General features: G+C 39.7%; 3 protein-coding genes across 3 annotated transcripts in view; all 3 read right to left on the reverse strand.

The window, feature by feature from the left end:
* LOC134816394 (uncharacterized) lies at window positions 1-8,909 on the reverse strand. The gene is made up of 11 exons (XM_063825226.1): window positions 8,805-8,909; window positions 8,350-8,549; window positions 7,970-8,098; window positions 7,667-7,803; window positions 7,239-7,341; window positions 6,910-7,019; window positions 5,573-5,781; window positions 1,603-1,886; window positions 1,360-1,488; window positions 881-1,089; window positions 1-743 (listed from the first exon to the last, which is right to left on the reverse strand). Exons 3-11 carry the CDS (start codon window positions 8,021-8,023, stop codon window positions 83-85), a joined length of 1,896 nt encoding a protein of 631 aa, XP_063681296.1. The 5' UTR covers window positions 8,024-8,098; window positions 8,350-8,549; window positions 8,805-8,909; the 3' UTR covers window positions 1-82.
* LOC134825993 (laminin subunit beta-1-like) overlaps window positions 8,129-23,528 on the reverse strand; it is a 19,996-nt gene continuing 4,596 nt past the window's right edge. The window contains exons 5-9 of the mRNA XM_063838231.1: window positions 10,977-11,160; window positions 9,172-9,320; window positions 8,805-8,909; window positions 8,443-8,549; window positions 8,129-8,138 (exon numbers count right to left, since the gene is read on the reverse strand). Coding sequence (XP_063694301.1) covers window positions 8,129-8,138; window positions 8,443-8,549; window positions 8,805-8,909; window positions 9,172-9,320; window positions 10,977-11,160 — 555 coding nt within the window. The remainder of the gene's footprint in view (window positions 8,139-8,442; window positions 8,550-8,804; window positions 8,910-9,171; window positions 9,321-10,976; window positions 11,161-23,528) is intronic.
* Window positions 9,172-23,528, reverse strand: part of LOC134816385 (laminin subunit gamma-1-like) — a 30,783-nt gene continuing 16,426 nt past the window's right edge. The window contains exons 24-26 of the mRNA XM_063825215.1: window positions 10,977-11,160; window positions 10,423-10,562; window positions 9,172-9,320 (exon numbers count right to left, since the gene is read on the reverse strand). The gene's annotated coding sequence lies outside the window, so the exon portion shown is untranslated. The remainder of the gene's footprint in view (window positions 9,321-10,422; window positions 10,563-10,976; window positions 11,161-23,528) is intronic.

Consider the following 23,528-nt stretch of genomic DNA (forward strand, 5'->3'; position numbering starts at 1 on the left):
ACACGAAAAAATGTTTACTGATCTAACTCTAAATTAAAACAAATAAATAAACTATCATTATCAATAATCTCATATACTATTGCTAGAGTTTTTTGATGCATCCTTCGATGCTAGGACTGTCTGACCCGACAATAAAATCATTTTTCTCGGGTCGAAGGACGCAGGGAAGTTTTCGCGTCCTAGGTTCGTTATCAGTTCTGGAAACGGTCAGAGAAATGTAATTATCAAACACTTCTAGAGCCATTTCAAAAGATTCACTTGTCGTGTAAACGTTTCTAAATGTGATCCTGATCTTCAGATGATTACAAGTGCCGAAGATTTTGCCCTGTCGGGCGGTTATCTTCAGCTGACCGACAGACATGACAGTAACTTTCTCCTCGAGAGAGCTGATCAGTACACTGAAGCGGAGTTTCTCGGAGTAAGAAGGCTGGAGAAGGGTTTCTGAGGCGAGGGCGAGGTAACTCATTCCGCACTCGGACTCCCGAACACTCTTCTGAACGTAGCCCTTATCCTCGCACCTTCTCAAGTGTCCAAATGTGTGATTAGCTTGTCTGATTCCTATAGGGGACCTGTTGATTTGAAGCTGGGTTATACAACCCGCAAATCCTGGTCCTATCAAGCCGCTACCCGAGCTGGGGCGCTTGGTGAGGGCTAGAGACTCGGGAGTTATCATGCAGGGTGCACTTTGGGAGAAGAAGAGTTTTTCTTTTTGGTACGCGTTCACTGTCACCGCACCATATTGACTGAAAAATGGAGGGGTTAACAAATCAAACAGACTACTATTTTATCCGTATTACTCTTTATGATAAACAAACAAGGACATTTGGTAGTACTCAAGTTTTCTATTCCATCATAAATATTCCGTAATATCCTAACTCACAAGATTATTTGAAGAGAAGCAAAGAGAGTAGGATCGAAAGTGGCTCGCGGATCGTACCACTCACTGTAGCTGATGGAACCAAGTTTGGGGTAACACGGGGATGAGTCTGACTCTGGGCACAGTGTGTACATGGGTAGTGTCATGGGCTCGTAGCACGTGAAGGAGAGGGTATTTTGGGAGATAGAAATCAACAGATCCTCTTCAGTTCCCTGATAAATGGATTATCAAGACTTTGGTAAACAAGCTTCAGTAAAATTCCGTCCCATTTTTTTCCAATTCTCACATTTACAAGTACGTAAATTTGACGAAAATATACAATATATTACAAAAAATCTCGAATATTTACTTTGACGGGGCGTTAAATTTGAATTTTCACCGTTCAAGAAAATTGTGCTCGTGATCATACTGTTTCTAAGGCCACAATTTACATATGACATACAGACTGAGAACATTGCAGAGTTGAAGTTGTATAAACTTACTGTCTGTCCTATGGAGAGAATAGTGCCAGTTTTTCTGTCCGATCTAAAACCAAGCCTTATCTCCTGCACTTGGCTCGGAAGAGTGTATCTCGACCAGTCGTTTTTATCAAACCTTATACTTTCGAACGCCTGTAGGAAAGAGTAACTGAATACACAAAAATGCGGATAACATTTCTTTCGATTGTTTGATAATGAACTTGATCCAATGGAATCAAATACAAAATTTCAAAATCACATGCTTACCAAAACTTTAATCTTGACAGCATCTATTTTCCGCTGCATTCGGTCCATGGAAGTATTAATACTCTTTTCCAAAGACCTAAATTTTCTTTTCTTCAGAGTTAGATTAGTGAGATCTTCTTCCAGCTGATTCATTTTAACTTGGTGTGAGTCGTTGGGATGCACTTTGCTGGTGGTCAGTAACTGAAGGTGCGTTTTCACCCTCTTCAGTCTGTCCTCATCTATTTTGTTTTGATCGGTCAACTCTTTTAAACGATGATTACAAACTTGCATCGAACTCTTCAAACCTGGGGTGGAAAATATGGCGTTATTTGGAATCCTTAAGTTATGATGGTCGATGGAACTTCTAGAAATGTTGAGTGTGACTTGTGAGTTTGTTAGTGTGACGCAGTCCTTTCACATGACCCTTCTCCCCAATCTTAACAAATACCCTAACCTTAACCGGAATATAAGATGATATTTGATATTAGGTATTATATTATGATAGAATTCAATAAATATTTATAAATATCTAATAAATACAGGGTGGCCCCGAAGTTACTACCCACACGCAACCCTTCAATAACTCACGTTATTCGTGTCAGAAATGCACACAAATTTCAGAGAATAAAGATATGGGTCAAACTTAGATTTCCTGAAAGTTTCCTGAAAGTTTCATTCATTAAAAAGGGTGTGGCACGCCATTTCCTCTTTATCACTATTGTCACCATAAAGTGAGAATGCTTTCAGCTAGGAACTCCAAAGTTTTTAGACACATTTGATAATTGAAGTGCCTTTCCAAAATTTCAAGTCGGTTTTTCACAATTTCACCGAGTTATGACCCTTTTAAGATCTTGCAGATACGTGATCTCGGCACTTAATCAGTGATTTTGTCACCCAATAAGTAATCTCATCGGGAGCTATTCGCTAGAGTGCAATAATGGGACTCATTAGGCGGCACCGAGCATGTTGGGGGATGACGATATGATCACTTTGAGTGAATACTGATAGTGACGTTCCTTAAAATCAAAGAAATTCTCGTTATATAGCGCTTCGGTTGCTGTCCTATAAGCAGTCTCTAACCAATCAGGCCATTGATTGAGTGAAGATATCGCTGACTCACTGATTAAGTGCCAGATCACGTATCTGCAAGATCTTGAAATGGTTATAACTTGGAGTTCCTAGCTGAAAGCGTTCTCACTTTATGGTGACAATAGTGGAAAAGAGGAAATGGCGTACAAACCCTTTTAAATGAATGAAATTTTACGAAACTTTCAGGAAATCTAAGTTTGACCCATATCTATATTCTGTGAAATATGTGTGCATTTCTGACACGAATAACGTGAGTTATTAAAGGGTTGCGTGTGGCCAGTTACTTCTGGGCCACCCTGTATTTATCAACATTAAATATCAATTTACAATAATTATTAACGTTATTATCCTTATATATAAGGATAATAACGTTAATAATTATTGTAAATTGATATGTATATATACATAATATTATATAACTGGATATTAGACATTATTATCATGTTTTTTACTAGATCAACGACTTAGCCGCCTGTGCGATGGCCATTTACTTCAACAATAAGCTTTGTAAGATAAGCACATAATCACGTATCAGCTAATCGGCTGCCAGTATCAGTATTCGGCTATTTCGGGACATGACATAATCATTATTATAAAACAATCAAAGTAAATTTATTAAACACGCATTAAATTTGGTCGGCATGTATGGATCACGGAGTTTAAAAAAAGTTGAAAAGAAAATTAGGCGTCGGTCGAAGTGAAAAAAAAAAAATCAGAATTAAAACTAATGAACTGTCAGAGTTGGAAGTTGAAATTGGTATTGGTACCACAAAATAAGGCTGGAAATTTAATTTATCTGTCTCATCATTACGGATAAGATCCCCCAATAAATTATAAATTCATTATTATACCCTCGAACCCAATACTCAGAATCAATTTAGAAAAATAGTGAGTGACGTATAAAGAAAGAAACATAATTGAATTATTTGTTTTTTTGATAAATTATAGGAGTCCAGCTAGCACCCGTTGCCGCTCATTAAAAACCAATAATTATAAAAACAGTATCCTCCATTGGTTATCCCTCATAGTGTTAGAATTTTCGTGTTCGACTGCACTAAAACATCTTTAGTCTATACACATTATCAACATGTTCTAATCATAAATCATTCCATGTAAATAACGTTAGAGGACAAGTAATACTTGTATAATCAATAAGAGAGTGAGACGTTTCTTTCAAAATTTTAACATTACAACGACTGATTTGTCCAAGTGTACGTAGATGAATGTAGAACTTTCTTGAAGTGGTGTCTTCTTTTGTTTAAGATACACGGCACGAAGTAGCGGTAGAGTGTTCAGATGTTGCTTTTTAAGTTTGATTTGTTTGAACTATGGTTATGTTTTGTATAGTTAGTGTACACCACAAAAAGATAAAAGGTTACGATCAGCCTTTCTTTTTAAGTTTGATTTGTCAAACTTTCTTTTTAAGTTTGATTTGTTTGAACTATGGTTATGTTTTGTATAGTTAGTGTACACCACAAAAAGATAAAAGGTTACGATCAGCCGTGGCTTTCTAAGAAAACAAAAACCAGGAATTGGTTTGAATTAAACTTTGGATGTAACCATTAACTGATTAACCATGACACTGTCTACATTTTTTATCTTATGGGCATAAAACGATAGCGAATGTGGGATGATTTAAAGAATACACTTGTTATGGAATAAATTTATAACAATATTCGTACTACAACTACTAAAAACACGTTTTCACTCCTCTCCTCTCTGCCTCTGGGATATATTATTCTTCCCTTGCTGAACCACCTCTACAATATCCCACGTGACCAGCCCACGTGCTCACATTACATGTCACGTGACCAGCCCACGTGCTCACATTACATGCCACGTGAGTGGAACTTCTGAATAGCGTTGCAAGTCAACAACGAGACAACCTCATCACTCTCTTGATTGTTTTTAATAGCCAACACGCAGTGCATGACTACGGACGAAGCTTTATTGAGTAGTATTGTATTTCTTGTAATAGCTGCGAGATCTCTCTCCGCTACTACCAGTTAGCACTCTGCTACTTAATCAATACTGCTCCCCTATTATACCTGATCCGCTGCAGGTCCTTGTTCGACGCTTGGTTCTCGGTAAAATTATCGCCCTCTTGTTAACTCAACTTTATTATCGACCCATTTTAAAGCGTACAAACTCAACAATTATAATATTGTCAATACATCTTTCTTGAATACTTTTGATTTGTCAGCTACTTTTACTTTAAAATATGGAATTACTGCGTCACGTTATAGATCATAATTGTGCTGAGTAATTTTAATCGCTAATTTTTGTTCGCTAACTCATGACTCACAGGACAGCTCGAAGATGTAAACGTTTTTTCGCACACTGAATAGGACAGTTCAACCTAGAGCCAATCAGCAGACAGCTCACAGTAGGGGACATTTCACGAGTGACCAATCAGAGAACTTTTATCGGCATAGTTGATCAATCAGGGTACATTTCCTAAAACAAGTGATAATCTGATAGTAATATGAGCCTCTTCCGGGGAGGAGACCGCACATTTCCTGATATAGGGTTCGCGTTCGCGCTCATATTCTTATGTTTTATCAGCTACGTGTTCCACCCAATATTCGTGGGATTTATAATCATACTTGGGGTACTGTTTATGTTGCGTTACTTGGTTTAAACAAGGAAGGTGGAGATATGAAGATGAAAATATGGCAGTGGCCAGTATGCTATCAAGTTCCAGTTTTATCAGAATAGGACTTTCTTATTGACTTTTTTCAAATTGTATGAGTGATCCCGTGGATGATAACAGGGATGGTGATTTGAGGTTTGAAAAAAAAAGAAGCAAAATCTTAGAACTATCAAACAATGTTTTGAACAAAAAAGAAGATCTACAGTGAGTTTTTTAGAAACTGCGACGCGTGTTCAAGTCAAAACTTACGAGGTATTTTTCTCTTGTCGGCCCTGTTGGCTTGAGTCCGGACCCTGGCCGCCAGCTTCTCGGTGTTGCGATACTTGACAGTAAGCTCCTGCATCTCTGCTACCGTGTCTATGTTTGATATTATCTCCCTGATAAGAGATATCTCTCGGACAGCTTGGGGAAGGAGGACTATCGAGAACATGTTAAACATCGACCGTACCAACTTCGCCCTGAAGGGTGTTTATCTTAGAATTTAAGATGTGAATTTTTCCGATGAAGTTTAAATTCTCTTTTTTCTGGAAGATTCTGGCTTTAATTTTGATCTTCTTTAAAATAACTTAGTGAATATTTTATATCCGAAAATGTGTTATTTCGGGAGAATACGATCAGTTATCTGTAAAAAGTTGGGCGATCGACGTGTTTTCAGTAAATAAAAGAGTAAAAAATATTCAGACACTTCCTATTGCGGTAAGTTTATCTTGTTGACTTTAGATATTGATCTTCTTCTTTTTTAAACGATTCAAATAAAGGTATTTGTTATCGTATCTGTTTGTTTCATGTTTCCGTAATATGTATTTCGATAAAAGATATATTATCATATGATCGTGTTTTATTTGTATTGTCCTGAATTTCTGATTGAAGTTCAACCTTTGCAATATGGTAAATCATGAAGCTATAGAGCATAAAATATAGACACTTGTGGATCGTGGGACTATGACGGGTAGTACGTATATAGAATTAGTTTTAACCACATACAATTAAATCATTCGTAAACTAATGTCAAGAATAGAAGATTTTTTATTTTAAGGGATTATTCGCAAATGACTTTATTTCTTAGGAATACGGGATTTGAGAGAGAGAAAGATGACGGTAGAAGGGCCAGATGAGATCACGTAAAATTGTGATGGAACCATGGTCACTTTGAGCATTTCGTCACCTAGAATTAAAAACAGTCTAAGTCGAAAAAGTGTGTTTTGAGATAATCGATAAAAGCATTTTCCTGGAAATTAAAAGTACTGAGACATGTTTTTAATCAAATTCACAAACTGAACCTAGCTTTAGGCAACAACTTACAGCAACAAAAGTTCCCACACTAACTCTGGCCATTTTAAAAGTATGATCCAATTTCGACTTAAGCCCTTTAAAAAAATAGTTTCTATTTAGAACATAGGCCCTTTTAATTTACATTTAAAGTTAATCCAGCAGAAATCTAAAAGGACCGATATCAAGAAAGACCCTTTTAACCATTTGTTAAGCTCTCCAGTATCAATCTAAGTTTGATATTTTCAACTTCATGAGACCAATTGATTTTGGTCTGAAGAAGTTGGAAATATCAAACTGAATACTTTTGTACTCACGTGTTTTGGCATGTCGAAGAGTCCAGAGGTAAGGGGGTAGTTAGGGTACCGGGAAGGTCCACCACAGACTGCTGCAGAAACCTCATGTCTGATATCAACAAACTCAGATTCTGCAGAAGATGTTGCTAATGTTAGGGAGCTACCGCACATTGTTATGAAATATAAAAAGGCCCTGCTTTTCCCTGTCTATGACAATGATTGGAAAATCGGAACTTGTGATTCTGGGGAAAGTCGGAAATTACTACGTTTAGTATACGCTTCATTCTATTTACACATTTACCCATGTTTGAAGTTTAAATCAAACCAGCAACTCAAGCTTAGAAACCCACCTGTATTCTTATTGTTGAAGTAGCTCTGACTATTTCTCGTCCAACGACCCTGACTTTCTCCTCAACCTCCTCCTTCCATCCCAGGAACTTATCGACCACATAACTGTCACATAAATCAGTGTCAGTTTTATATCTCAATCAGATATGTGACAAGATCTCTTTTAAAACTAACTTATATCCGGGTACATCTAACTATAAAGCTATTGTTAAAACTCTTTCCATCATTTTCGGTATAACTCCACAATCTCGTGAACAACGTCAAATTCTAATTTCTAATTCCCGACAACGACAACAACCCATCTCTGTAATTCTGTGAACGTGTAATTAATTACACGTCTCTCTAACTGACGACCAGGTCTAGAGTAAAAGGGGGAAGTATTGCGGAGGACCAGGTCTAGAGTAAAAGGGGGAAGTATTGTGGAGCCTACCTTGCATGGTCCAGGCTGATGCGTGTCTCTACCAGCAAAGAATCATCTACTTCATCGTACTGGAGTTCAGCTAGAGTAATTGATAGTGCCCGCACTCGGCCAGTTTGGTTTTTTAATGATTTGTGTGATTCACGCTCCTGGGAGAAAATTAAGATTAGAAGAAAAGAGAAATCAGTTGAAATGAGGTACAAATATAGTAAAATGGGGTTAATTCAGTGAAATGCATTACAAATTGAAGAAGTATTTCCGTATCTTGAAAATTGTTATGTTTCAAAAAGGCAAAAAAATAATCAAACAACGAACCCTATTTTTAATTTCTTTTGATTGTTCCCGAAACTCCTCTGAATTACTGAACATATTTCCGTAGTGATCTCGAGATGCTGTGTTTGCTATAAGCTTCGTGTCGATATACCGATCATCCAATTTTCTGACCTGGAATTTTAATTGTATTTTCAAAAACCATCAGTTGGCCCTGGAATTTAAATTTGATAAAATTGGATTCTTAAAAACAATCAGTAGATCTATGACTCGATTTGCGTCACAGATATTCCGATGTTATATTACTATAATATGGAGTATTTATAAAGGAGTATTTATGTCTACCAGTTTAAGACTCATGATAGGGTAGCCGCGAAGGGTATAACCGATTAAAGGCAGACGATGATAATCTGTAATGTGGGTACCTCTTTAGAAAGAGCCCGGAGTTGAGCTCTACTAACAGACAAATCACTGAGTTTCTCGGTAGCCGGTACTTCGCGTAATCGTACTGAAAATACGCATCCCTGAAGTATTGGTTCTTCATGGTCAGACTCGAGTCCAGCCCGAGTGCGACCTGTTTGATCCGGAAGTCAACCTCTGTGTTCTTGGACCACAGATTATCTGCCTGTAGGGTTGAAAGCGAGTTAGGGAAATTAAAGGTTAACCTTATGTCTTCACACGAGTCAGCCTTACTATAGCGCAGAAAGTCTAGTTTTACAAGAAAATAACGTTCCTTGAAGTCAACGCAAAGATTTTATATATTTCTAGTATCATGTCAAGATTGTTTTAGAAACATGCGAGTTTAAATTTGTTATTTGTGGGCAAAAAATTCCTGACGTTTTTCGGGGTGTTTTGGGCGGTGCATGATAGTATGGATTACCTGTATGTGAAGAGGTTGCTTGGAGGGGGAGAAATAAATGTCTTGAACATTTGTAGCAGTCTCTTTCAAGTCCCGGAACACGGATATCCTATGAAGCATCTGATCCTGGCAAAGTTACAGTCTATTTGCTATGCGGTATGAATATAAGAAACTAAGAAACATTTATGGGACACGCCCCACCAAATATTCATGAGTTTATGCGAGAAATTTGCTCGTATTTTTAACTTTCTTTGAACAAAACTTGAGACTCATGGCCGACAATTTGGCATCTGTGAGATTGGGAAGAACTATAACAACGTACGCAGTACGCACAAACTGACCGCTAAAAATACTGCGAATCTTAACAGCACTCATTCATGATATGTACCTTGATCCTGTTAGATTTATTCTGGAGATGTTTGAGTTTAGCAGTTGTTTTGCTGATGAAGTTGTCTTGTGATATACTCTTTATCGCAGTTTGCCTGATGGAAGTCTCCTCCAAGGTCACCAACATCTTCCTTGCACAGTTGTCACACTCTGAAATATGTGGGGGATATTGATTCCTTGCACAGTTGTCACTCTCTGAAATATGTGGGGGATATTCAAGCGATGAGTTATCAAATCACAATTACTACATGCCATCTCTCAATACTGTCCATCTGTTTGTTCGTTAGTATTTTTGTTTAGAAAACAATCTTCACAACGATCTTTACGACATAATTTCATAAAGTTCTCATGGTTGTGATCGTCACCACCCGAATTCCTCCTATTAACCCATCACAGTATTGTGTGCAGAGCAGACTAGGTTTTAGTAACGGAAAATAGTTTAGCATTATATGGTCGCTGCTTTTTATCGGACTTTTAAATATGGATAATAAATTCAATAGAGCTCAGACATATGTTCTATAAGAACAGACGCATATTATTAACTTTACCCTCCTTATTAGTTCTCATTTCCCTTGTTTTAACTTGCGGGTCACAAGAGGTGGGAGAATGTGTTACCTTGGAACATGCCATGAGACTCACACGAGATGCCCTGCCCCAACAAATAACTAATTCAACTGATCAAGTTCTTGAAGTCCCCCAATTACATGCTCAACCACAAAGCTTAGCCGACGGTTGATGAGTCAAATGTTGACTTGTTATGATATAACCCTATTACCCACATTACCTCTTGCTCGTTTCATAGGGAGCTGTTAAAAAGCTGTTAAGGCTGGGCCCCGCAAGCTGTGAAATTAGATTTTGTTTGAATTTGGCGGTTTGAAACGATTTACTAAATTCTCACCAAATTCCTTCCCTAGGCTTAAAAGTTGCCTGGGTGCCGGATGCCCAACGTCTGTCAAGATAAAATAAGATTTCAACAATTTAATATGGCTTGATCCGTCTGAAAATGAACACATTATATTATTTGAGATCTATTGAACTACTAAGATATCTGAAAAGTATGTCCTAAGGAAAGCTTGGCACGCTCAACACCTTTGGACAAGTACGGCTTTCCCTAACTAGCCATCGACCATAATCCTTACAACTGAAACCCTAATTAAAAAAAGTTAAAAGCATACGAGTTATCACTCAATTTGAATCTCTGAAAAAGTCATGAAAAGTAAACTAAGGCAAGCTATAACACGAGCTTGGTTACCTGTACATTGGAGAGTGTCGGTTAGGATGTAGCCAGTGTCACACTGACTACAGTCACGTCCGGTGTAACCAGTCTACAGGGGCACTGTCCTGAAGTGGAGCAGAGGGAGGAACTGGACCCAATCTCGCTGCACTCGCAATCTGAAACCAACAACCCCCATTATTTCACCGTGTCGTAAATTAAAGTAAAAATAGAAGTATTACTTTGCCATAACCTGATTTACCGTACCCATCAATTTCATAAACATTATTTGGTGTGAGGACCGGATAAGTGAAGCCTGCTCAGGTTAGTATCAATTACTTGGAATCAATGAGTCGGTTATAGGTGCGGGCTTTAGAAGTCTGAGTCGGCAACTGTCTTTAACTTGACCAAACTTACAGCCCAATTTCAGGGCCTTAATTTCATGACTAATTGTTGTTGATTTCCACGCTCATACGATTATATATATACGGAGAGTGACAAAGTTTGCGGAATGGAAAATCACACGACATACATCTAATTCATATATTCTCATTGATACCGTGGCTCATACAATAGAGAAAAAGTTTACAAACCTGAGCAAGGCTGGCGGGCGTGTCTCCAGTAGCCGTCCTGACACTTATCACACTTCCTGCCAGTGTGACCCCTCTTACAGAAACAGTCCCCCGTCGTACCATTACAGTGAAGGGAGTGTGACCCAATCACATCACAGCTGCAGTTTTTGCAGTCCTCGTCGTTTAGATACCCGTAAGTGTAGAGCTGAAGGAGGAGTGAGTTGTTATAAATGGTCAGGGGGGTCATTATATAGGCGGAATTTCAGCGAACCTAACATTTATTTGTATTACTAGCAAACCATGTATGTATTGATATCCTGTGGTCAACTTTCGAATCCCTTGTAATTTGCGAGACGGAAATAGAAAATGTCGGGTTAAATGTAAGTTGGATCATTGACCCTCTCTCTCGCTGATCTAGCATTATTACAGCAAAAAAGGAAGCAATGATTTTGGGTTTTCTCTGATGACCGGTTTTTTAGTTACAACATCGTTTCCTTCTTGCGAACAGTGACTACAAACACACAATTATAAATCAACTCATTTGTCTCGACCTATATCAACCCTGAAATCCATTCGAAGGATTCAATCTGGATCACCATAATTCTGAATAATCTAGAATTCGGCCATCAAGATCGAACCCTTCCTGAGAATAACACTGAGTTAACACTGATGCCGACAGACTGGGTGCCGTATTCTTACTTTATAGTAGTTACAGGGGATGTAGGCCGCGGCACTTAGGGATAGGAGGAGCGACAGTGCAAGTAACATAACATTTTGTAGACAGTCCTCAGATCAGCTCACGTTGGTCTCGTCTCAGCTGCTACCACGATACACGCAGACTAAACTAGCAAGATCAAAGGTGTAATACATTTAGATATATTGGCACAATTTATACAGTGGCGACAGAATAATCTAAGCATTGACAAATCAAGAGCGCCTGAATAAGAATTCTTTTAAAACAATTATTAATGACAAAATTGATGGGGAAAATTACAAAACGATTCACGGGGCATATAGAGTTTCAAAGGAACGATTCAGCAGCAAAGGGGAAGGTTAGAAATGTAAATTAGTTCCGGTGGATAGCGGCAGAATGAGCAGTGACTACTCACAAATGAACTGGTTCTACAATACGTGAAGCGGGCAGGAAAAACCAAATGAAAAGGAGGTTGATAACTCGATATGGAGAAATGATCTGGCTAAAAACATCTATCTGATGAACAGAAATCGGCACAGTCTCAAGGTAGGCGCAGGAAAAATAATACGATTTGGCAATTTTAAAAAGATGTTTTCACGTAGTGAAGAAAAAGGGCTAATAGTTCTGAAAGAGGGTGATGTGGCTGATGACGGTTACAGGGTGGAATGCTGAAATTAGATCACGATATCTTAAACTCCGATGACAGGAGATCAGATCAGGGGCCGGAGAGCTGTTTTCTTAACATCGTCGAGTCAAGACAGAACGGCACTGCGGAGGAAGAGGTTGAGCAGCGGAGTACTGCTCTCTCTCTCTCTCTCTCCCCACACGCTGTCCTCAGACGAGGGGATGAGGTCAGATACCGACATATCGCCCAGCTCAAACAGAAGTACTCCATCAAAATTCATTTAATTAACAAATCGCAAACTGAATATTTCTGGCCCCCTGTACAGAGAGTTTCGTTTATAGAATGCCAGGATTAAATCTCGGAGTTCAAATTGAAAATAGCTAGGTCTCATCTACATTAGCTGAGGTAACAATTTGTAGGGTGGCACATTCCAGGATTGATCCTAACGGTCACGGCTCTCCAGACTTTTGGAATCGAAAATTCACTTTTTAAGCGTCAAGACGCCCGGGGGACAGTCGCCTAATTTCAATCGAAGGAACGGTGCAGTGCACTGGGCCTTAGTCCTTAACTACCACGCCTAATGTTAAATGTGAAGCGAACTCAGAAATAGCACCAGATAATCTGATTTGTAAATGAAATGAACCCCGCATTAACTACTCCCTCCACAATCTGTTCCCTAAAACACAGGAACGGGGGCACCCAGATAACGTACAACCGGGCAGCAGCCCACACCAAAAGAGATGGAAGTGATGCAATACAAACAACAACAACAAGTAAACAAAAGCTATAAACAGGAATTATAAAAGGATCGAGAAGTTGCTTGAAGAGTGAGGAAAGAGCAGGGTCGGGAAGTCTGGGGCCTGGAAGCTTGTACCTGCAGCGTGCTTTGCACCATACTAAGTCTTGTAGGGGGATCAAAACTCGGCTTGGGGAGGTTTTTAAAACTAATCACTACTTCACATGCAGCAAATCTATCAGTTAATATAGTGGGTTATTGTATCCGACAACATGCTATTGTTTCATTATGTAGTGGGCTAGGGCCAACCACCAACCACGTGGTATGATGAAAAACATTGCGCCACGTGACGTCATTAAATTGGCCCTTGATACGTCATCAAAACCATCCCTCTGACCTACCTAGATGTGATGCAACAAAGCTGTAAAAGGGCATGGACGGTAGGTTAAATATGGGAAGGAAGGGTGAAGCCAGATCTAAGCTCCGGATGTGACAAGTAGTCTGCTAATGTATCAATGATGTATCGTCCGTGAGATAAACTTTCCATTACTGTTACCCATGATATCACTTTTGCAGTGATGATACGGTCCAGTAGATACAATTAGACGGCGATAAGACATGCTCAGAGAGCGTGAGGACGCGAATCAAGATATCATCATGACATTCAGCCACCAGCCAGGTGTAACAGGATAGTATCTACCTTACTGACCACGCTACAGTCTACACGAATACTAACAGAGTTACAACCAAATGCTTTTAAACTTTCAAAGTCAAACTTATCAAGCTAAAATCGAGCAATTTGACCTTTTAAGTCCATGTACTGTTCTTTAGAAGTCACATTCAAGTGAACCAAGGCAATGTGTTATTAAATCTGAGGCAAAAAGCTCATAAATTTCTCGTTTATTAAAGCCAGGCATAGCGCGTTGATGGATTTTGTCCCTTAATGCAAAACTTACGTAAATGGGATCTGAATGGAGAAAGCGTTGATGGGTTCTGAGTGAAAAGTGGGAACTAAATATAGGGACAAAGAATGCGAGCAAGTAAAACTCGATTGCATAAAATAAAAAGTGATCTTCACAAAGGCCTCCTATATAAGAGGAATGGGGTGGTAATAACCACCGTCGTGACACAGGCAAGAAACCCATTAGAATATTGACATCAGATATCATCATGCTTGAGATTGTGAAACCCCCTCCCCGTAAAAAATGAAACTGACGGGGCACTTATCACCGTTCATGTAAATTGCAAGGATATGTCACACTTTGATGAAATACCTGACATCATGATTGGCCTAACTTCACCAAAGCTTCACACACATTATATAATGGGGTATGACATAGAAGGATGGCAATGCAAAAATTAATGGTCATTGGGGCACTGACCGAATAATTCCAAGAGCTTCCCAGAATTAACCGCAGTGTTTGAGTAACGGTAGACCGTACCCAGGCTAACACAACAGCTGCCTGGTTCCTTAAATATAGAACACGGCTCATACTCGGTGAATAACAATATTCAGAGGAACATTCGTATAGTCTGCGGCTCGAGCGGGGTCAAATCTAAACCTGGCCCAGAAATCGTTGACCGATGTATTTCCAATCAAAGAGAGCTACATAGTTGGTAGGGTTAGATTTGTCAAAGCCGCATTGTACACCAGTGTGCCATGTCTAAGGCCAAGTGACAGGAGAGATTAAAGTGACATATTTACTTCTAAATTAGTATTGATCTCTTGAAGTCTCTATCAGGATAGCAACACTCCCTATATTTCGTCTACAAGACGTCAGACATAAAGGGGCCGGAAACGGCAAACAACAACGTCCTGCAACGATACTAGACATACCGAAAAGTTGAGACGACGTACGAGGAGCTTGGTCCTGAAGCACCAAATCTAATACGATTTAGTTTAATTACAGGACTATACTAACTAAACTAAACACCGAAAAACAAAAAATAAACGCATCTAAACTTCGTCAGTAAGAGCGTTACAATGTTATGTCTGAATCTTTGGGAATATGGTGAACGCCGCAAACTCAGTTAAGTGATCAACGTATAACAGGAGTATGATCTGCTGTAAGTAGGAACATTACACACGTGCATTAAGCCATGTCGAAAGTATAGGTTGGTAAATTGATTGTGGATGACATATTTTTACAGCGTTCTCTGAACGTTTTGAGCGATTTAGATGATCGATTTAACAATTTCTTCACAAGGACTGCAAAACCGCGAACAGATAAAAATATCTAAAAAATTTAGAGAGGGAGACAGCACTTCGCCAGATCGAGAGAAATTCGATTATTTTCGATGGCGTTTAAACTTAACAATTGAAATGTGAAAACATCAGACACCATTGGGCGCTGCTTAATATGCCCGGATCGTAATCGAATCAGTGAATCATTGGCCATCAACATTTGTTTAAAAACATTGGGTCTAATCCTATTAGCAGGTCAGAAAATCTTTTGAAAACCGATAACGAGGCAGCGATATAATGGTCACCAATGCCGGAACGATCGAGAGTGACATGATCAGCATATAAAACGTACACATAGACAAAAGAACGAATTGGTCGTTCGTTAACCTAATATGGTAGTTTGTAAAAACCTCCCCGAGTGCCCTACCAAAACGATCGAGCACCCGAAGATATGTCTGGCAAATCTCATTTCGTTAGCAGGCGGCGGTCGGTAGCCAGTCAGTACTAAAGAGACCCGTTAGAACTTTAGAAGATCCCAGGGAAAAACCTGCCAAACTGATCGCCCGATTAAATTACAAAGTAGTGCGGTGGACGATATTAATCAGCAAATAAACTGCGGTCAAGAGCTAGGAATTGGAAAAACGCAACTAATCGCTAGTCAAGAGGAGTAATGAGCGTGGCACCCCTTAGTACAAGGGGTTGTGTTTCAAAATCTAGGAAACTCTGTCTTAACTATCTTTATCTATCACGATGTGGGGGCAGGCTGCTGTTCGCGGGGTTTCCAGCTGTCCCTGAGCTTCCTATATTAAACACTAGTGGAGAAAGAGCGAGGCAGAGAACACTGAATCGTACAAATTTTAAACAAGGAGAGGCTGCTTGACAGGTTAGCGGAACTGTGCCGACTACAAAAAGTACTTTCGCGTGAAGGGTGGGCGAACTATAGCAACTAGTGGACACACCAACGCATACGGAATGTTTTTAAAATCTGTTTACAACGCAAAAAATAAATTTGAAGGTAATAATATTTATAGGGATTAAGTCACGACTAAGTGTATGAAGCGAGCTGCCTTTGATGTTAGTGAAGAAAAATAGAACGCTGAAATTGAATTAGGAATGCTCGGTTAAACCTATCAAATGCTCAGAGGATCCCAGACCAGGCAACATGTAACATTTCAGGTCATACACTCGTGCCGTGAGAGGAGCTATGAAGCGTGGAAAAATGAATTTAGCAAAAAAGGAATACTGAAGACTGAAGTGTTGACGCTGACCCTGGAAAAGGCGGGCCTTGTTCTGCTTGTACACTTTACATGTTAGGGGAGAGAGTTCAGCAGGTACGTTTCACCTTATCAATGCTCAATATCGCGTGAAGGAACGTCCCGGCCGACACGTGATCCCCAAACCCAATGAGGAGACATGTGAGTCGAGCCCACCCACCAAGCCCACACTACTCCTAATCCGACAAATCGACAAAAACTGCAGGAGCCAGAAACTTACAAAGTTGGAACATCGGAAGAGCGTTAACTGTAAATCAAAGACAATGCTAAGTAAAGTTTAAAAGTGAAGAACGAATCAATTTCCACGCCCTACGACCAGGTCGGCTGCCCCTCGCTAAAGGCAGGATGTTGCGAAAATATGTGGGTTATTGTCCTTCTTCGTGAATTTTCAGGGAACAAATTGAGAATTACCCCGCATATTATGAAATATCCAGACGTCAACAGCGTGCCTCTCTCGTGGGGCTAGTTTGTTAAAAGATGCTTTTAAAAAGGACAGCCCTTAAAGTTTAAGCCTCCAAAACACGCCCTATATAGTTGTTAGTCCGCCGTGTAGACTGCAGGTCAGGATTACTTTCCACCAACTTGATCGAGCTGCTTCCCCGGGAACCGTGCCAACAATGCAAAAGATCCAGCTGTCCCAATAGTAAACTATCAGATCATCACAGCTCAGCTCATGTCATGTACAATGTTCCGTGAGAAAACCACCACTAGTTCGGTTTAACAGACGAAAAAAAAAGCAATAGAAATTGTTTTGTCAAGTGCAGTCAGCAGTTCAAAATATGAATTACGGAATCAATGATGATGAGAATTTCAGTAATAAGTAATTAAAGTGTAACGCGTTTACTCAAACTTACGTATTGAAATTAACAGTAAAATCTGCGACTACGAAGTGCACTCGTAAACTAATTTAAGGAGACAACTGACAAATTAATAAGAAAAATACATCCAAAGAAGAAGGAAGTATAGGAAGTAGGAACTGGTTTTGCACAACTGGACACAGGTGCAATTCCAAAGAATTGCCAGAAATTCACGAAAGACGTTAAATTAAAACTGAAATCAACATAATATTTGAATACCTGAATTGTCCATTGTTCCTAAAACTAATGGGGGATCAGTTACCCAGATTCAAGATGTTCATAGTAAAAACCTATTAAGGATGACGTATTAAACTGAAGTTGAGCTCCATCAGCTACTCTTGCGACAAGATAAACGAGTTAGGATTAGGGTTTGAAGTGGGACAGACAGGCAAAGGTACGGGAGCGTTCAAAGATCAGCCTGTCAGATCTATAGGGTCACCGTGGTCCGTGACACCGTGCACAATTATTACACTAAAATTACAGGGCACGTCATATGAGATACAACAGGTTAAAGCGAGGAATTTCAGCAATGGGGTGTAAAGAGTACGACAAATGGGGAGGAGGAGGGCGATTAGACGCTTTTAGGGGAGGTTAAGTGGACTACAATGGTGCAGGGCCACATTTACCAGACGACCTGACTGTGTTTTGACAAGGTCACCAGGAAACGACTGATTGATTGGTATGTGCCCTACCAAGAGACCTCACATGAAATCCCACATTATTCAGGCCTCTGGAATTCAGTTCCACGTGCCTTCGGTCTATTGGATAGTGTCCGCAGTGAACAATGGCCTATACGCGTCAGTCCAAAAGAAGCCTGATTATATGCAGATTAAAGGCAAATATGGCTTGTCACCTCATCCATCACACTTCGGACAACGTGTCCAAAAACTACAAAGCTAGCATAATAAGATGTCAAGAATAGAAAGAGAGAAAGTATATAAATCTAGTGCCAGTCTTCTGGCACCAGTGAGAGGTAATAACTGTGAGAAATAGAGCCACTTATCAGTTGCTGCAGCAAACAATGGGACGATCTTTTAGTGGTTAAGACAAGAAGTGGCGCCTTTTTACTGGACACATTTGTAAGAGCGGCGTTCTACGGTCAAACTGACCTACAGCCGCTTCAAGACGTGATAAATACTGATTCATAAAAGTACAATTGCATGCACACGACATTCAACAAAAAACTAAGTGTTTTGATAGTTGTTTCCAGTAAACTGTTGAGTTGCATCAGTATACGAACATTTTAAATATCGACTCACTCGAGTGCAAGTCATGAGAAAACGCTACTTCCAGTAGCAGGGGCTGACCCCCTTCTCACCCCACGATTAGCCTAGAGGAGAATTGTTCTGGTCCTTAGTTTTGGGGAGGAATGCTAATTTGACATTAATTGGTGAACAATCGGATTTACTGTGAGGAAGGCCTATCAAAGTAGCATGTAAGGAACTCAAAATCCCGCCCTAAAATGCTAACACCTTATAAATATCCCAACGCGAGGTTAAGCCATGCAGTAGCAGAACTCGGGCACAACTTGGGACAAAAATCTAACACAACTACGAGACGAGGTCTTACAAAAATATTTAAAGCGAGACTGAAAAATTAGGCAAGAGTCAAAACGACACCAAGAATGGAACCATAATGTAGAAATGGGATGAAGGGCAACTAGATTAAAGGTTGGAGTGGAGATTAACATGCGCCAAGGTGACCATTAGTCGAGAATGGAGGGCTGGTAGGGTTTCAAATAATCAGGGATCAAGGAAACAGAGAAACACAACAAAGTAGGAGCAGTATCTAAGTGAAGCGGGGACTGCGAGGCTGTGTTTTCTTGGTTACTTAACTGTCACTGGGCGGCTTGATCTGACCATTGCTCATTATCTTTACTCACTGCTGCAAACTGCTTGAACGGTATCATTTTTTACTGGAAATCTAATTTGTAAAACGCCAAATAAATAGCACTTTACTTTCTTACTTTGATGGGTGACAAAGTATTTGACCGGCTGCCCTCAGTATGATTAGCTTAGTCCTATTAATAGGCAAAGATATCTAAGTTGTCTCCTGGATTACAGCTGGTACCTTTTTATCTAGCATTTCACCATCAAGACGATAAAATCTTTTGTAACAAAGTTCTCCTATCTTTTTGGGATCGTAGTCAGGAGTATGTGACAAGACTTACTATAGTGAATATGGGAACATATTTCATATTAGTGACTCATGGCGTCGTCTGAAAATGAGGGGCTAAGTGTCAGTTAGGCCAGGGAGTGTTGGATTTAATATTTATTCACAAAACTGAAAAGTTGTTAAAAATGAAGCACATAATCTAGGTAAGTACTCAAAGCTGTCCAAGATGATTTGGACAGTACATATTATCATAATTACATATAATATCATGTACAATATTAGCCCGATATATCATGACAGATGTCTCTTGTGCTTACATGTGGCCTGGGTTGAAATCGAGGAACACCCAAAAATTAACATTCTTAAGTTTAAATTTAATTAACCGCGACTAGGAAATAGCAAATCAACGTGAGGAGGATAAGAGGACTGGCTGACAGATAATCTGTTTGAAATTCGTTGCTTAGATCATGTTATAAGGATTCAGCAATTCATTGTCAGGACATCTCCCAGCCAGTTATCCCTATTGTTCCCCAACAGTTCTTAACAAGGCCAGATGGTGAAGAGCTGATAGTGTTAATTTCCTGATTGTTGGTACAGTGACGAGAAGCCATGCTTAATCGGGGCCCTCAGGGGGTTGATGTTATTTTAGATTAGCTCGAGACACTCGTCTGACAGGATGAGATAGAGGGTGACAATACACCCACTCTTTCTCTCTCTCTCTCTCTCTCTCTCTCCCTCTCTCTGATCGGGTAGTTTATCACACAAGTGAGCATTTTTATTACCTCTCCAGGAATGTACGTGCGGAAAGGAGGCCTGTGCCGAGGACCTAGAAACACTGGAAAATGACGAGCTATATATTTGACGTGATCTGATCGTGCGAGGTGCAGATTTCAGGATTGCAAAAGATCTGCCTTTTGTACTGACTCCAACCGATTTGACCCAACCATCTCAAGTGCGCGAAGATACGAATCCAAAGTGGGATGTAGTCTCCAAAGTCATGATCTACCATGCGTGCTCGCTACTTGTTACTTTTAAGCTATCAACTCTCTCGTGACCCAACAACAGAGTAATAGCCTCATAACTTTGTCGCAGCGTTAATACCCGCACAGAAAGTGAAGTAAAACAAAGTCCCGGTACGAAGCTGGTCCCAAATAATTACCATTACTGATTACAAGTAACAACAACCTCAACAACAACAACCTCAAAATGACAACATATTACCCTGAACAATACAGGATAAACTGTGATAATGTTGTAAACAAATGCGGAACTGCAGAGCTGTTAGTCCTGTGTGTCTGCAGCGGAGCTAGGAATGCGAAGTGTGCACGTTGTTAAAAAGTGTAGTTCTGCTCCGGACAAGTGTCGCTCCGTCCCAGGCACAGGACTGACAATATCGTAATTAAATTATCTCCGGGCCTCTTTGTCCTCCTGAGATACACTAATATCCGCTGTATCCAGCTGCTTGTCTGGGGAAATAACGGCGGCAAACTATTATAGTTGACACAATAACGAAGTTTCGCGCTTTTAGCACATTACATATTATTCGGCGAATCATTTCTGCTGCTGCTGATCAGTGGGGGGCAGTCAAGCATCATTTTTAAGTTCTTTTCACGTCAGCAGCGAAGGGGGAAAGGAGAGTGGAACTGCCTTGCACGGCACAATTGCGTTACATTAACTAACTTAAATTGATCATATAAAAGAAGGACGATTTAAAACGTGTGAGAAAGTACAAAGTCTGTAGCGCGCTCAATATGAGGAGGCTCAAAGAGCTGACATCAGCTGTAAAAATGATGGGGCTGTTAAGTATAATACACGGAATAAGTATTTGAGAAGCATGAATAACGGAAATCTAATTAGATTTAACTACCTTGTCCTCTGATTGTGTGACATAAAATGATATAAATAAGGTATGCACATTTCAAATTGGAATTCAGTACCGTCTAGGTTCACCCGGAATAAGATGCGGGCATCTGAAGGCTTGCGGTGCAAAGAGGTAGTTATTACAAGAGCTCAGCAAAAGTGCAGGATCACAAACATCGGTCCAGAATTCACATGATTGCAAAACCCAGACCAGACTCAACAATATATTACATAAATCATGAAATCTTTAGAAAACATTAAGAAAGTATTGAATATTGATTTGTTAACACTTATATTAAACACATTTTATTACGAAACATGTAACAAGAAAAAGTCTTTAAGACTAGAACACCCCACCATACGAGCCAAATTGTGGTTATCGCTGCGAGATAGTTGGCGTTCGGAGTAGCCAACTTGAGAGACGACATGTTCGCTACCGACCTCAGGACCAACATATGGTGGTGAATCTGCGTAAAAAAACGGACAAAGTCGTGAGAACTGGGGCGTCAGCATTGTTTGAGAGAGAGAAGTGAGAACCCAGCCCCAGGGCTAGTTGCTCCGTGCTGGCTTAAATAAAACAAAGACGACAAAGGATCATTGAGAAGGTATTAAGTCCGGTAATTACACTTTTTATGCTGATCAAACCGGGCTCCTTTTTTGCAATGATGTCGGCCGTTATGTGAAGTACTGGATACTTTCAATATCGGTTATACAGGTAAAGTCTGTGGACGGTCGTGTGGTCTCACGCCCGGGTGAGATGAGAGATCACGTCATATTTGACTATGTGATCCGATGGTTTATGTTGATTGGGTTCTGTAACGAAGTGCACCTGTGACTGTGCATTTGTACAAGTTCCCCAGATAGGCCAGGATATTTATACTCGGATAATTTGTTATGTTTTCTTGGTAGTAGAGTATGAGACATCGACCCCTTTTAAGTTTTACAAAAATAGCTAATTTTAATCCGAAATCTCAAAATTTAATGCTCGGGTACTATATACGTATACCAAATTTGGTAAATTTCGGCCCATTACTTGATCATTCTTACATAATTAATATATTTGATTCGAATTATTTTAACATTTACTCTATCAACGTATCAACTCATTATCTGCTAGATGTTAATATCAGATTAGGAAAACTTCCAAACACATGCTATCGCAGTTCGCGCATAATTTTCCAAAATTTAAATAACTTAAAACCTTAATAAGATTTTTACATTTGTTGGGCTTTCTGATACAAACCTACAAAGTACCTTGCAAATGTTATTTCTAACTTACGTTAATATGGATTTTTCGAAATTATGAAAGCTCGGTGCAGTTATCACAAGGATATACGACACCGTGATGGTTCCGCTCCGTTGGTCGAATATTAATAAAAAAGAGTCCCTCAAAATATCTTACGCAAATAGAGTTGAAAATTGAAGAAACCAGACACTTCATTTTTAAAACCTCAGGGCAAAGCCCGGTATCTAGTAAGTGAGAGTCCCTAAAACTGTAGCACTAAGCGGTCAATACTGGGGCTTAGGGGGTGTTTTGAGGAGACATTGGTGACTCTAGACAATACTGTAGACAAATCTATCCATATTTGTTGTTGAGTGAGCCTGTGACATGTGATCTTTAACTCATCCTATCAATCATTCTGTGCAGACAAGGAACTCATACCACCCAGAATTAGGGGCCAAAGTGTAAAGGCTCCTGCGGGAGCTATGCCCTATTTTCTAGTCCTTATTTCGCTGCTTAAATTAGAGGATGTGGGTACCATAGAAATACAGAAATTAGCCCTGAGGAGGGCTTATGAGAGTTGTCCGATTTCTTAGCCTTACGAAAGCTTATTGAATAACTGACATCCCTACAGAGCTGTAGGATATGGACACTGGCCACGGATCGACAGATGGTATTGTCTGGCTTTTTATTTGAACGATGGATTCCAATATAGTAAAACACATATCTTCAGGCTGAAAGTAACTACATTTACAATCAATACAAATCGTTTTACGGATCGGTAATCATGTCTGATGGGCACGGTGGTATTTGATAAACATATAAATCGACTGATGATTCCAAGTCCTTCTTGTGGTGATTTATACCAACTTACTGATTCCTCATCATCAAGAACATTGAGGTATAAATTCCTTACTAATTGATTGGGACCCCAATTTACACCCTGGATTCCCAATTTCCCATACTATGTACTCAATTGTCATGTGAACTCAATCAGTGTCATGT

This window comes from Bolinopsis microptera, chromosome 1 (genome assembly GCF_026151205.1).
Source record: "Bolinopsis microptera isolate Bmic1 chromosome 1, MBARI_Bmic_1.0, whole genome shotgun sequence".
In the NCBI taxonomy this organism is placed as follows: Eukaryota; Metazoa; Ctenophora; class Tentaculata; order Lobata; family Bolinopsidae; genus Bolinopsis; species Bolinopsis microptera.